This window comes from Camelus dromedarius, chromosome 11, assembly GCF_036321535.1.
Source record: "Camelus dromedarius isolate mCamDro1 chromosome 11, mCamDro1.pat, whole genome shotgun sequence".
NCBI classification, from domain to species: domain Eukaryota; kingdom Metazoa; phylum Chordata; class Mammalia; order Artiodactyla; family Camelidae; genus Camelus; species Camelus dromedarius.
This window is the reverse complement of record NC_087446.1, coordinates 6847569-6862271: the sequence shown is the minus strand read 5'-3', so window position 1 is coordinate 6862271 and position 14703 is coordinate 6847569. Positions and strand designations below refer to the sequence as shown.

At 36.7% G+C, this 14703-nt stretch overlaps 2 protein-coding genes across 5 annotated transcripts in view; one reads left to right on the top strand and one right to left on the bottom strand.

The window, feature by feature from the left end:
• The first annotated feature begins 9 nt into the window (after positions 1–9).
• Positions 10–14703, top strand: part of XPNPEP3 (X-prolyl aminopeptidase 3) — a 46578-nt gene continuing 31884 nt past the window's right edge. Inside the window, exons 1-3 of one of the 4 annotated variants that reach the window (XM_064491416.1) lie at positions 10–534; positions 10415–10531; positions 11572–11719. Coding sequence is in view for 1 of the 4 variants with exons in the window: in XM_010983530.3 (XP_010981832.3) it covers positions 166–229; positions 10415–10531 (181 nt within the window). In the remaining 3 variants the exon portion in view is untranslated. The remainder of the gene's footprint in view (positions 535–10414; positions 10532–11571; positions 11720–14703) is intronic. The other 3 variants (XM_010983530.3, XM_064491417.1, XM_010983532.3) reach the window with 3 other exon arrangements.
• On the bottom strand, positions 5622–6696 carry DNAJB7 (DnaJ heat shock protein family (Hsp40) member B7). The gene has a single exon (XM_010983529.3). It carries the CDS (start codon positions 6600–6602, stop codon positions 5667–5669), a length of 936 nt encoding a protein of 311 aa, XP_010981831.3. The 5' UTR covers positions 6603–6696; the 3' UTR covers positions 5622–5666.

The window sequence follows — 14703 nt, the reverse complement described above, 5'->3', positions numbered from 1 at the left end:
GGCGTGACGTCAACACTCTGCGCCGCCACGGGAGGAAAGCCCCGCAAGCGGCGCCGGCCGGAAGGGGAGGACTCTCGGCTGGGTTTCCTGACGACGCATCCCTGCGGGCGGCAGCTTCTCCGACTGTTTTTCTGTTTTTCTCCCTGACGCGTGAGCGTGGCAGTCATGCCTTGGTTACTCTCAACAACTAAGCTTCTTCCCGCCGTAGCAAGCGCCCGCAGCCTCTCAGGTTAGACTCACCTCCCACAGTGTCCCTTCTGAGGCGCACCAGGGGGATCCAAGTTGGTCTCAGGCGATCCCTGGTTCGACGGACCCTTCTGCTGGGGCCTCCACTCCCAAACCTGTGTGCTCCTCGGATTTCTTCTCTACCGGCTGCTCCTGAAACAGAGTGGGCCCTGTGTTCTCTCTGTCGTTGAGGTATTCTGGGAGGTCGAAATCACTGCAGAGAGAAAAGTGTGTGCTATCTTCCAAGAGGGGCTGTCTTCAAAATAACTCGGACTCGTGGAAGTTGTGTCAGTTTTCACACTTGCTCAGGTGACAGAGTCTCTCACATCAAGTAGTTCTTGTTTCTGTTAGGTTAACCTAAAATGGTATTTTCGTGTTCTCAAAGACTTCACATGAGAGCTGGCTCCAGAATGTACAAGAAACATGTTTAGTAATACAAATCTTTTGAGTAGTTCCTCTCAGAAGAGGTAATGTTTGGAAATGCTCCTGAGGCTTTTTCTGTCTGAAAGCCCTGCTTGTGGAGTAGTCCAGGAGTATGGGGGATCGTTTTTTTAGGGTGAACTCTGTCGCGAGCAGTTAATCTGATGAGTATGAAGCTTGATCAGTGAACGCTGAATCATCTACCTTTCAGGCAGATCTGTCATTGGATCATATTTTAGCTTTTTGGGCCAAGATGTGAACAATGTGTGAACCAGAGCACATTGTATTTGACATCAAAGCTATGTCTTGGCGTATGTTTCTTTTTTGTCAGTGTTCTTGAATTTATTGAACATGGAATGGTAATTATAATAAGACTCACTCCTTACTCTAAAAAATAAAAATAAAAAGTAATCATTGTCCAATGCACAGAACTTGCTCTTTGCTTCTAATAGTTAAGCTGCAGAAAGCTGTCCCTCTGCGTGGGAGTAGGTGAATAGATGTGCAGTTAGTCAACCTTAATCACAGAGGCCACAACTTATGATTTAGTATTGGAACCATTATTCGCTTGTGACTTTTTTTTTTCCCTGTATTTATTGAGGCTTTGTGTAAAACCTGATTAATCAAGGTTTAGGACTAGGTACTGGATTATACACACCAAGATCTTTGAAAAATGTTATTCATTGTGCTTCATTTTGCCTCAATGGAATAAGTAAATTTAACTATACTTCTTAGATTAACATCATAAATACATATCTAGTCTTTCTGAACGAATGAATGCTCTCCTTGGATCTTCACAGGTCCAGTAAGTTAGAGCAAATACTTTACTGATGGGGAACTGAAACTAACACAATGTCACAAGTAGCAAGTCAGGAATGTTAGTTGTCTGATTGCCATCTAGTCCTTTTTCTATTATACTTCTGTTAGGTCTTACTCTGACTTAGTAGAGTCCTTTTGGAACTTTTTATTGAGCCAGAAAGAATGTATCTTCACTCAGTAACTTTTGATTTAGTAGGTATTGAGAATGAATCTCCACCACCCGGGAGTTGCTCATAGTTTAGTCAGATGATAGAGAAACAACAGAGAAATGAGAATATGACAAAGGATGGTACTAGAAGGTTGACTGAAGTGAGATGGGAGCTCAAGAAAAGCAGTAATGGGTTGTATATATGTTATTCTGGAATTTTACCAAGTTTTAGAATTTGAAAATTCCACTGTCTTTAGGTGCTCATAAATAGAACTTTGAATGTCTGTGGCTCCTGGTTGCCCTTCTTTAGAAATCCTCTAGGTGCAGAGTATTGAGTACCATAGGTAACTTTCTCTTCTGTGAAAATCATGCATTCCTAAAGTAAAAAGCTTTGACTAGCTAATTAAGAGTTTGTTTTCATTAATTGAAATATTCACACCATCTAGTCATCTGAGGAAAAGCTTAATAAAACAATAATACATAAATTATATTTTAAAAGATGAAATCATTTAAGATAAATATAATTGTGAGATGAGGAAACATTAAAAATATTAAAGAATAAGTGGAAAATAATTTTTAAAAGCCTGTTTGCAGTTAATTTACTTAGCGTTGAGCACTAAGCACACAAAGTTTCTACCATCATGGGAAATGGACAAAAAAGCAAATTTTTATAATATAACAGACTTGTGGGGAGAAGGACAAAGTGACAGATACTTTCTGGGTGCAGAAATGGGCAAGGAGGAAATGTGTGCATGTCTTTAAAGATTAGGAGATATTTGATTTGAGACTTGGAAAAAAGGCCTTCACCAAGCAAACTAGAGTAAAAGAGCCATCCTGGCAGAGAGGACATACGCAAAGTCGCAGAAGTCTGAAACAGAATGACTGTGCAAGACTTTGCAATCATTAGTAAGCCTGGAGGAGCTTTTTTGAAATATGTTGCTGGGCATGTTAATAGGTGTTACACCAAAAGGGTTCTGTGGTCAAATAAGTATAGGAATGATACATTTCATAGTGCTCAAAGTAGACTAATCCTAAGTCTCTAAGAGGGAAATGTATTTGACATTCATATGTAACATATTTGACCATGGAGCCCTTGTTTTGTGGTGAGTCTTGAACTGATATCCCTTGGAACACATTTTGGAAAACATTGGGCTCAAGCATGAGATGTGTAAGAAGAGGTGATAGAAAATAAAACTGGGAAGAAAGCTGGTGGCTGGCTCACAGAGGGCCTTGTATATTATGTTAAGAAACATTGAGCTTTTTCCGCTAGGCAAGAGGAAACAATTGAATAATTTTAAACTATTGAGTAGATTAAATCTGAATTTTTAATTACCTGTTAAGAATAGACATAAAAAATGGGCTGGAAGGCATGGCATTGCATTCTCAAATTTTCAAAGACACTGGTTTTTTGCTTTTGTGTTGAAAAATTGCATTTTTAAAGTCTGATTAGTGCCGCAAATGTGATAACAGATAAATTCTACTAAATATCGCACTTTATATAAGTAGCATTTTAAAATACTCTAAGCTTTTATTTTCTGCAAATAAGCTTTAAATGCTAATTGTCCCCAGTCTCTCTTGTAGAATAAATGACCTTTCCTCCCCACCTACCTACCAGCTAAAAATCAAAACAAAACAGAAGCTCCCACTTTACTATAGCAGTCATTTAAAAATAGTAGATGTTAGAATTTTTTCTGGTTTCCAAATTTATTGCATTGCTATATACCAGTGAATTGTATTTTGCCAAAGGTGATGGGGTTTTCATGCTGTTAAATTATTTACTCCCATCTATTGGTCACATTAAAATTTACAGTAATCATACTTCTAAGATAAAATATTAAAATAATACGATCAATAAGATCTTTTTGCTTAAAAGAAGAATTCAGTGACAGGGAACATGCAGGATGCAAGTCAATGCAGGAAATTCTTTTTTGTTGTTGCTTAATAAATTCAGGGATCTCAACTGTAGCATATCCAAAATTTAACAGCTGCAGTTCTATCTCAGATTAATGGTACTTCCCTTCTTTCATTTGCTGAGACTCAAAACCCTGACTCTTGTCATACCCAACATCCAATCTGTCAACAAATTTTCTTTGAACCTACCTTTATAATGTATCCAGAATTTGATCATTCTTTACCACTACCACCTCCACCACTCTGACCAAGCTACTACAATCTCTTGCCTGGATTATGGCAATAGCCTGATTTCCCTGCTTCTACTGCTTTCTTTGAGTCTGTTTTCAATGATGGCAGCCAGAGTAGGCCTGTTTAAATATGTCAGATTATGTCATTCTTCTGCTCAAAGCCTCCAGTGGCTTCCTGTTTCACATGTTATAACATAGTCCATACTGTAATCTAGCAGTCCCTGCATAATCTGATCTCCTGTTACCATTCTTACTTTGTCTACTTGCTCTCATAATTGGCCACACTGGTCTCCTCCAAACATACCTTACACAGCCTGCCTTAGGGACATTTCACTTGCTAGTCCTGCTACTGCCTGATACTCTCTGACCAGATATCCACATGACTAACTCCTTCATTTCCTTTAGATCTGTGATCAGATGTAACTAGCACTTTTCCCTATCCTCAGCACCTATGATTAACATTATATTTTACTTACTATTTATTGTCTCTCTCCAGTTTAAGCTGATAGCTAAGATTTTTGCTATTTGTTAGTTTTTGTATCCCAGGTACCTAGAATACTACTTCACAAACAGTAGGTACTCAAAAAATACCGTTGAATGAATGAAAGAACAAAAGTAATAGGCTAAAAAAGCAATATACATTGAAAATGCAATAATTGCAGGAAACTAAGAAGTAATTGTGTTAAAATTAAACTAAGTTCATTTAAGAGAAGCAAATGCATGCAAACACTGGGCTCAACTTGCTTAATATTGGATGTATCTATAACTTATCTATTTTTCTTTCATTATAACCCTAAATTATGATGGCTAAAGGTGGTATTTTAGAGTAATGTATTTGTATATCCTGGGTACATACTCAAAAAGAAAATAGAAAACAGAAAATTTCTTATCTGGTGTGATTCATTGATGGCCTACCACACATGATACAACCAAATTGCTCTGAGGAATCCAGGGTAAGTCTGGCTTTTTTTTAAAAATTGTAGTAAAATACATGTAACGTCAAATTTATCATGTTGATCATATTTAAATAAACAGTTGTGAAAAAGATCTCCAGAACTTTTTCATCTTGCAAATTCAAAACTGTATTCATTAACAACTTCCCTCCCCTCCCCCTAGCCCCTGGTAACCACAATTCCACTTTCTGTTTCTATGAATTTGACTTTAGATACCTCATTTGAGTAGAATTATGAATTAAATTATTTGTCTTCTTTCTAAGACTGTCTTATTTTACTTAGCATAATGTCTCAAAGTTCATCCATGTTGTAACATGTGATAGGACTTTCTCCCTTTTTAAGACTGAATAATATTCCACTGTGTGTATAAACCTATATGTATAAATATTTCATTTATCCATTCATCCATAAATTGACATTTGGATTGGCTCCACTTCTCAGCTGCTGTGATAAGTGCTGCTGTGAATATGGTTGTGCAAATATAAGTCTAGCTATTTTTAACATGAAATACTTTTATACTTTAATTATAGTATCTTCATGTGTGAAATGCTCTTGGGAAAAAGTCATTTCATGAATAATTATGTAGTCTAAACCTGTGTATCTTAATAACATTTTTAGCTGCTGTAGTAGTTTTAATTAGATCAAAAGAATGAAATAAAATAGATCATAGACTCTACTAAAGAAAAATTTTATGGTATATAAACATTTATCTCAGAAACAAAAAGTAAAATAATCTTTGCTGGTTTCTAAATTCTTGACATCACTGTCACCACAAACTCATCTTTTTCTAGCATACCTAATCCGAACAGCCACTCATCAGATGTCTACAATCCTGCTAAAACGTTAAAAATATAATCTTACTGTAGTATTAAACAAATATTATCTACAAAACTCTAATTAACCAAAACACACAAAGAGTTGTGTTCAAATGTTATATGAACATAGTGTGTCTAAAGAGTCAGTTTAACGATTCCTTTTGGTTGACTTCTTCTTCTGTACCTCTTTATGCTTCTTTTTTTTCCTCTTACCACCTTCTTTGAATCCCGATGAGAAAATAGAGGGATTCCAGTTGCTGGTGACCCAAGGTATACCCTGCTCATCATTGTCCACAAAAGTATACTGAGATACATGTTTGGGGCTGTAGGACTTCGGTGAATAATTGTTGAATGACTGTCTTCTCCAGCTGCATTCTTCTGCAGAGCTCTCTTCATCTGCCAAACCATTTAAAAGAAAGGATTTCAACTCACCATCATCTTCATCTTCTCTTTCTTGATCATTCTCAATAATTCTCTTTGTATTAGTATTTCTGTCATTAACAATTTTACCTGAAGTTGTAACAGATACGTAGTTGCCAATTTCACTATGCTCAAATGCCAGAGAAGAGAATGAATTAAGGCCCTCTTGGCCCAATGAACCATATGGTGTATATCCTGTATCATATGAAGAAAATCTCTCAAACACTGGGTATTCACTGGATGCAGAGAAAAAGGATCTTGTACCTCTGTTTCCGCTTCCATAGGAGCTTCTTGGATTATTTAAAAGTTCCTCAAGTGAGTCTTGAAAGAAATGAAATGAAAAAGAGTCCTTTTCACCAAAAATTTCTTTAAAGATATCATCTGGCTTACGGAATGTGAAGCCATACTCAGAAGAATCATCAAAACGACTCCTGCCTCCACCATTTAATCCTTCTTTGCCATATTTATCATAAATGTCCCGTTTTTCATCATTTGATAATACCTCATATGCCTCAGCTACTTCTTTGAATTTTCTCTCAGCTTCTTCTTTATTTTCTGGATTTTTATCAGGGTGCCATTTAAGTGCCACTTTTCGATAAGCCTTTTTAATGTCTTCAGGTGAAGCATATCTCTGCACTCCTAGAACTTCATAGTAATCCACCATGTTTTAACGATTGGAAAGGGGTCGTCTGGGTAGTGAGAACCGTGGTTTCCTCTCAGCTCAGGCTCTGCTGGTGGTGGTGGTAGAGGCAGTGACTGCAAATAGGCACATTTTTACGCTGAAGACAGTGTTATTACCACGGGCCACTGCTAGGAGACATTAGGACACTGATTATGTGGCAAGCAGAGTTACAAGCTTATGTCAGAGAGGGTTGCATTATGGTGTCATTCTGGGGTTAGGATAGGGACCAGACCTTCCAAATGGAGCTAGTCCAGAGTCATACCAGACCATCCTGAACCCTCTGGACTACTTCCCCCATGTTTTCCTGGAAGCCTCGGACAGTGCCTCATAAACCAGTGGGACCGGTTGTTGATGGCCGTAGCATTCCCCTTGTGTAATCTGACCTCTGGATTACTGAACCTTAATATCTTTCTTCTCAGTTCTTCCATGTTTTGGTTTGGAAAAAATGAAAAATTCATGAAGTAGGTGAAAAGGTTTTCAAGCAGTTGACATTTACTTCAACCTTAGTAGGTCATTGTATTAGTTTCCTGAGGCTACCGTAACAAACTACCACAAACATGGTGGCTTGAAACAACAGAAGTGTATTGTCTCGGTTCAGGAGGCCAGAAGTTCAAAATTGTGTGTCAGCAGAGCTGTACTCCTTCCAGAGTCTCCAAGAGAGAACCCGTTCTTTACATCTTCCAGCTTCTGCTTTTTGTCTCTGTCTTCCTTCCTCCTCTTCTGTCTCAAATCTCCTTCTGTATTTCTCTTAGGACACATGTCATTGGATTTAGGACCAACCCAGATAATCCAGGGTGATCTTATCTCAAGTTCCTTAATTACACCTGCAAAAACCCCTTTTCCAAATAAACTAACAGTCCTGGGTTCTGGAGATTAGGACATGAACATATCTTTTTAAGGCCACCGTTCAAGACACTGCAATAATATTTTAGTGCACTGAGACAAACTTTGAAATAGGGCGGCAAAAATAATAGTCATAGAATAGTATTAGTGAAATTTCTATATGCATCTATATGCATTATATATATATACATAATATATACATATACATTTTCTATACATATATAGAAAATGGTCTGTGTATATACTATGTTATTGTGTAAAATATAATTCTTACTGTGGGTCTTGGTTTTAAAAACTTGAAAGCCGCTACCTAATATACTGGCTTTATCTCACGGGTGAAGAAACAAGTGCAGAGGAATCATGCCAAGATCACACAGGTAGTAGAATTAAACTAGAACTAGCAGTTTTTTCTGCTATGCCATGCTGCCTTTAACTGTCTTAGATTGCCTTCCAGAGTGCATACTTAGTTCCTTCATTTTTCTCTACGTTCACCTCATCTCTTTTTCTGTTTTTTTCTTTTTATTATGTAAACATTTAAATATATACACAAGGAGACAGAGAAGTATAATAAACTCCAATGTACCCATCACCCAGACTCAATAATTATCAACTCATGGCCAGTTTTGTTTCATCCAAATCCCCATTCATCTCCCCAATCCACTTCATCCCTATATTTTGAGACAAATCCGAGATCATATCACTTCATCTGTAAATATTTCAATTTATATCTCTAAAGGATAAGTTTCTTCCTTTTTAACATAACTGCAACACCACTGTCACACCTTAAAAAGATAAATATTACTTCCATAATATCGTCAAATATACAATCACTGTCCAAATTTCCAATGATCTCATAAATGTAATAAATAGTGTGAATGGGTATTTGCTTTACAGTTTGTTGCTTGAGTCAGGACCCATATCAGGTCCACATGTTACAATTGATTGATAATGTCTTTTGAGGTTTTCTTAATCTACAGATTCCCTCTTCCATCTCTTACCACCCCTACCTGCCTTGGAATTTATGTGAAAGAAACGGAGTTTGTCCTGTAGTGTCTCCCACAGTCTGGGCTTCTTTTTTTTTTTTAATTTTAACTTTTTTTGAGGGGGTGGGTAATTAGGTTTTTATTTGTATATCTTAATGGAGGTTCTGGGGATTGAACCCAGGATCCCATGTATGGTGAGCACACACTCTACCCCTGAGCTATACCGTGCCCTCTACAGTCTGGACTGTGTTGATTTGCATTCTTATGGTGTCACTTAGTAAGTTCCTCTGTATTTTTTGTAAATTGCCTCATCTTTGTTAAACTTTCAGTGTGTATAGACTGGGAATATTCCTTAATATGCCTGTACAATTTTTTCTTTTTTCTTTTTTTAATTCTGTACATTTTCTAAGATAGATTCCAGGAAATACTTGTTTAATATTTTTCCTTTTTCTCAATTTCCACTGTTCTTACCTGTATTTTCATATTGCCTGAAAACCTGTACCATTTTCTCTGTCTTTTTAATTATTCAAGAAGTTCTCAATAATCCTCGGTGAATGTAAATTTAATTCACAGTTAACATTTAAGACTTAACTCTTCAGATACACACACCGTCATTCATACTTCATAATCCCCATGAAAACCTTTAACTTGATCCAGACTTAACCACATTCGGCTGTTGCAGTGATTGTATGTTCACAAGGAGATTGTTTAGTACTAATTGTGTTGTTGGGATTCAGCAGAGACGATCTATTGAGCAGCAGGGTGGAGGGATAAGAGCAAAGATTTTGAAGTTAAATAAACCTGGGTTTGAATCCCAGCTTCCCCAGTACTGACTGTATAGCATTGCACAAATTACTTCTCTGAGTCTGATTCCTTGTTTGTACCAAAAAAGAAGTGATGAAATGCCTCCCTCACATGACATTCCTTAATTTGGCAGACAAAGCCTTCAGTGGTCTGAGCCTTACTTCCTGACCTCTCCATCTCCCTCCAGCAGCAACACTGACCTGAAACTCTCCTTCTCTTACCCCTGCACGGACGCACGTGCACACATCAACGTGGTGCCTTCCATGCCTTCCCTTTCATGATCTTATTCGTGATACCTTCCCCTCCCCTTGTCGCTTTCAGTTGACTAATTCCCATTCAGAATAGGCATCACCTACTTCTACAGTCTCACACAAATGCCTCACGTGTGATTCTCTGTTCCCCAGAGCACCGTGTGCCTGTTTGTTATTGTACCCATCCCACAGACTTGTATTAGTCTTTGCACTCTCAAAACCCTTGTGTATGAATCCATCACTGCGTTCACCATGTAGTATTGTAATGCTTTGTTTGTCTCACCTCCACGAGGCTATATATTCTTTGAAGGCCACAGCAGATAGTCTTGTTTTATTCTTGTGTGTTTTCCAGCATGTATTCCAATCACATGCTTAATAAAGCTTGTTGAATGAATGCTAATAATATTGCTTGCTGGGGGCTAACTGTGATTAAGCATTTTTCATACATTATTTTATCTAGCTCTAACATTCCACAATTGAGTGAGATAGTGTGTGCATATTTTCTCAAGCTTCACATATTCTCAAGAAAAAAGGTTAATTCTCTTTTTCTGAATGTTAGGACACAGTGTAACACTACCTCTGTGAAATACTTCCCAACCCCTCCCCTGCTTTTGTTTGTTGCCTTCCTTCATTTCCATCGCTCCTCATTTATACGTTAATCATAGTGTATGTATATATACCTCTATTATATTGTAGTAGACTCAAGTCACTAAAGGTAAAGATGATCTTATTTCTGTATTCCTAGAGTGGAACCCAGGCTCTGGCTGGCACTGAGGAAGCGCCATGTAAATACTGAAGGAGATACTAATTTGCGTTTTTCTAAAGCATCCTGCTGGAGATAGATAAATGTGTGTATACTGTGAGGGCTTTCTAGATACATTGTTCCATTTCATTCTGATTTTTTTTTCTTCAGGATGTGTGTCATGTTCACAGCGAAGGTACTCCCTGCAGCCCATCCCAGAGAGGAGGATTCCAAACCGATACCTAGGCCAGCCCAGCCCCTTTACACACCCACACCTCCTCAGACCAGGTGAGGCCTTTTAACTGTAGTGACTCTCTTCTCTCTTTGTCGGTGCTTTATCTAGAACTGTGCTAATAGAAATTTTTGCAGCAGTGGAAATGTTCTAGATCAGTGGTATCCAATATAGTAGCCACTATGTACAGGTGTCTACTGTATACTTATAACATTGCTAATGCAACTGAGGAACTCAATTTTTTGTTTTATTTTATTTTATTTTAATTTAAACAAATACATGTGGCTACTAGTACTGTATTGACAGCATTGTCTAGAACAATAAATACAATAAGCCTTACAATTCAGAAGTATCAGTAAAAAAATATGTATTTCAAGATGTTTTTAAAGAAAAATTCTGTTTCTTGTTTTTTTTCTTTTAAATTTATTATTTTTTTTATTACTATTTAATGGAGGTACTGGGGATCGAACCCAGGACCTCATGCATGCTAAGCACACACTTCTACCACTGAGCTACACCCATCCCCCCTCAAAAGTTCTGTTACTTCTAAAACATAGTTTCTAGAACTGTATTCTAACTGTTGATTCCTTGTGAACTACTTTGTTAAAGACATTTTAGAAAACATGTTTTTCTTGAAAGTGTTAAATGCTCACTTCAAAATATTAATAAAAGTGTCTCCATATAGATTATGCAAGATTTCCAGATGTGATTGTCACAGCTTTGAGATGTGATTACAGTGATAAAGGTGATGCAAAAAGTTGATAAAGGTTTACCTCATTAATTTTTTTTTCTACTGTAAGATTCCAGTGTTACTGCTAGAAGATGTATCATCAGCTATTGCTCAAATTCATACCTAAAGGGTTTTGTTTCTTTTAAAAAAGACAGTTAAGGGATGAACTATGGTGAGTAAATATCATCCCAAAGAGGTAGGTAAAGTAAAACCAAATGCTCTGTAGAAAAAACAGTCAGGTTTTCAAGGGAGATTAATTGTTGCTTCTGCCATGGGAAGTTAAATGTGTCCTTACTGTGTAAGTACACATAGTAATAATCGAAATTGCCTTTAGAAATATGTTGCTCTTTCACTGTCTCCACTCAGTGAATGATACCAGTGTGTCTCTCAGTGAGGGCTTCCTTTTGCTGATTCTTCATCAGACTGGAATTCCTGCTGGGAAGTTGACTGAGACTCAGGAAATGCAGCTCACCACTGAAATACACAAGAAATCAGAGGTTTTCAAAGCTGTAAGGTAAGCTTACTAGCAATACAGTAGGTATTAATTTAAGTATTTCTCTACCCAATCAACCTAACTGTAGCTTCAATTTTTTTTTTCAGTAGAATTGATATTGAGTTTAACCAGCTTTGAAAATTACTGATTTCTCGTGATGAGATACTTTTACATGGTGAGCTGCATTTTCCAGGCCTTGAAACTAGTAACCATATTGCCAAGATGATGGCTTCTGTATCTAGACTGTTTGTTATTTATGTTATGTGCATGTTAACTATGTAAGAAATGAATGCAAACAAATACACACACATACATGTTCATACATATGTTCATATAAACTATGGGGATAGGGGAGGAATGTCTGCCTTAATTTTTATTCTCTTTGATAATAGGGTTTTGGACATTGAGGTAAGTTAGAAGGGATAAAAGTAGATGGAATTTTAAAACAGAATTATCAGTGTTAAAAAAAACCATCAGATACAGTTTTTGTCTCCAAAATTGTGTAAGTATCCAAAGTATTAATCACTTGTCTTTCTCCATGTAGAGATGCAAAACTTACAGAAGTGTTAAAATAATTGAGGGGTGGAGGAAGAGTAAATTATTAAGAAAAATTAAGAGGCATGTAATACTTTTTAAAAAATCTCTTTTACAAAGTCAAAGTCAGTTTGTTAGTTTGGGGTATAAAATTATGTCTCTATTATGGGGTTTGACCAAAAGGTTTCATATTTGGCATATTTTCCAATACTTGCCAGTACTTTAAACTTTTGAAAAGTATCTCAGTCCCTTTCCTAATTATTTTACAGGTTCCATGTATATTATAGACAAATTGGAGAATACAGATAAGCATGATTTTTAAAAAATTACTCATAATCCCACCATTCAGACAAAACCACTATGGAGATTTTAGTATATGTATATATATATTGTGTACATGTATACACACTCTGTATACTGATCAACGATTTCCTTAAAATAAATTCCTAGAAGTGAAATTACTGGAATTACAGTTCCTTCTGAATTTTGGGGAGCTGTTTTCCTTGTATTTCTTTTGGCCATATCTACCCAAGTTTCCTGAAGCAACAGTAACTTGGAAAATATTCAGCAGAATGACATGGGAGATAAAAGAATTCTGTGCGGGCTGTGATTACTACTGCTTTAGATGGAAACAGAGTTAGATTGACTCCCCCCAAGTCCTCTTAGTGATTTTTAAAGCTTACCCTTTTCTTAAAGAAATCTGAGCATTGTAGACCATTTCTTCTTTTTATGACATTGTCATCTCTGTTAAGAATTGTGTCTGTAGAGACAGAAAATGTCAATTCATCCTCCTTGATCATTAATATGCCTTCCACTTATTATCACCCAGGGGAAAAAGTGATTCCATATAAGAAGGCAAATAGCATTCTGAGCTGTATACTATTACGAACCGTGAACCTCCTCACCCCTCCCCACCCCTACTCCCCCGGCTTGGGCGAAGGAAGGAGTTATTACTTGCAGCAAAGTAAGGAGAACAGGGGTCTTTCCCAAGGCGGTGTCTCTGTGAATCTGCTTTTTATAATATCTGTACAAGAAAGACACTTACATAGTTCCCTGACATTGTAAGATGTTCAGCTCCATAAACAACTCCCTTCCAGGGAATAGAAAGAATTAGTGCCTTATGCATTGTTCCCAAAAAACTTAATTTCTAAAATTTTTACCTTCCTGAACAAAATTAATTTTGGAATATGTGATATAATTTGGAGCTTAAGAAAGGGCTATTCAAAAAGTTGGGCTTGTCAGAATGACTTGTCTGACATCCAGAACCACTTCTTGGTTTTCTGTCAACTACAGCAGTGAATAGATTCATTGGGAAATAATCAGAATACAAGTGTATGGCCCACAACTTGAGGGAATGCTTTTACCATGTACCTTTTTGTCCCTTTTCGTCAAATAATGGCTGAGACTATATAGTTGTTGTCAAGTATATTTTAAATGATGAAAAGATTGATTCTAGAGTGGGTTGTAGATAATAATTCTCAAATCTCCTTCCCATAAAGGTTTCAGAATCAGTTAGGTATCAATCTTTCAGTGATAATTCAGTTGTAGTTCTGCCTTAAGCAAGGGGTGTATTTTTTTTTTAAGTTTTGTTAAACATGATTGACTTTAATAACTAAAAGATCAAGACTTATTTTGGTAGGGTGAGGTTTTTATAAACATAAAAATATATGTCCAAGAAATAAAAAATTGAAAGTGACTTGAATCTGTCTAGACCATTGGGTGAGCTTTTTCAAATTATACATGCATGCCAGGATCCCAAAGACTTGCTGAATCAGAATCTCAGGGGAAAGGCTTGGACCATGTGTTTTGAAGTGCTCCCTAGGTGTTTCTGATGCAGGCCACTGGCCTAATGGGTCCTCACTCAGCTGGGTACATGGGATGCCTACTGACTTAAGGAGGCAAGCCAGATCTTTAGCCACAGGCCATGTTTTGAAGCAGAGTGTGCCCTCCCCATGTCTCTCTGATGTCCTCATCCCCAAACACTCAGTTCTTAAATCACCACCATCAAACATTTACTGAATGATTACATTTATCTAGCCATTTCAAAACACATTTTGTAGATTATGCCTGATAGGCAGAGTAGTAGTCTAAAAAAGTTTTGTATTCTAGAGTTTTTAAATTTAGACTTATTTTTTTCCTAGATATTTCACCTTGAAGTCTACTTGTTTTTATAAAGTAATATATATTTTTCCTACTCCCTGTGTACCTATGGAATTTTTAAAATAAGTGTATATTCATATTGACATAGTTATATATTTTCCTCTCATCTTCATCTTGTGATTAGATTTGAATGCAGAGTAAAGACTGGAGTCTTTACATATATAAGTTTATAGGTGAAAAAAACTATATTTAACTTGTATATATGATACATGTTGGCTACTCATTTCAAGGTACCATTATACTGATAACTAGCTTATAGAAATTCCATAAATTGCTGTCTAGTGCAGAATTATAGAGTATTTCTCTTTTTT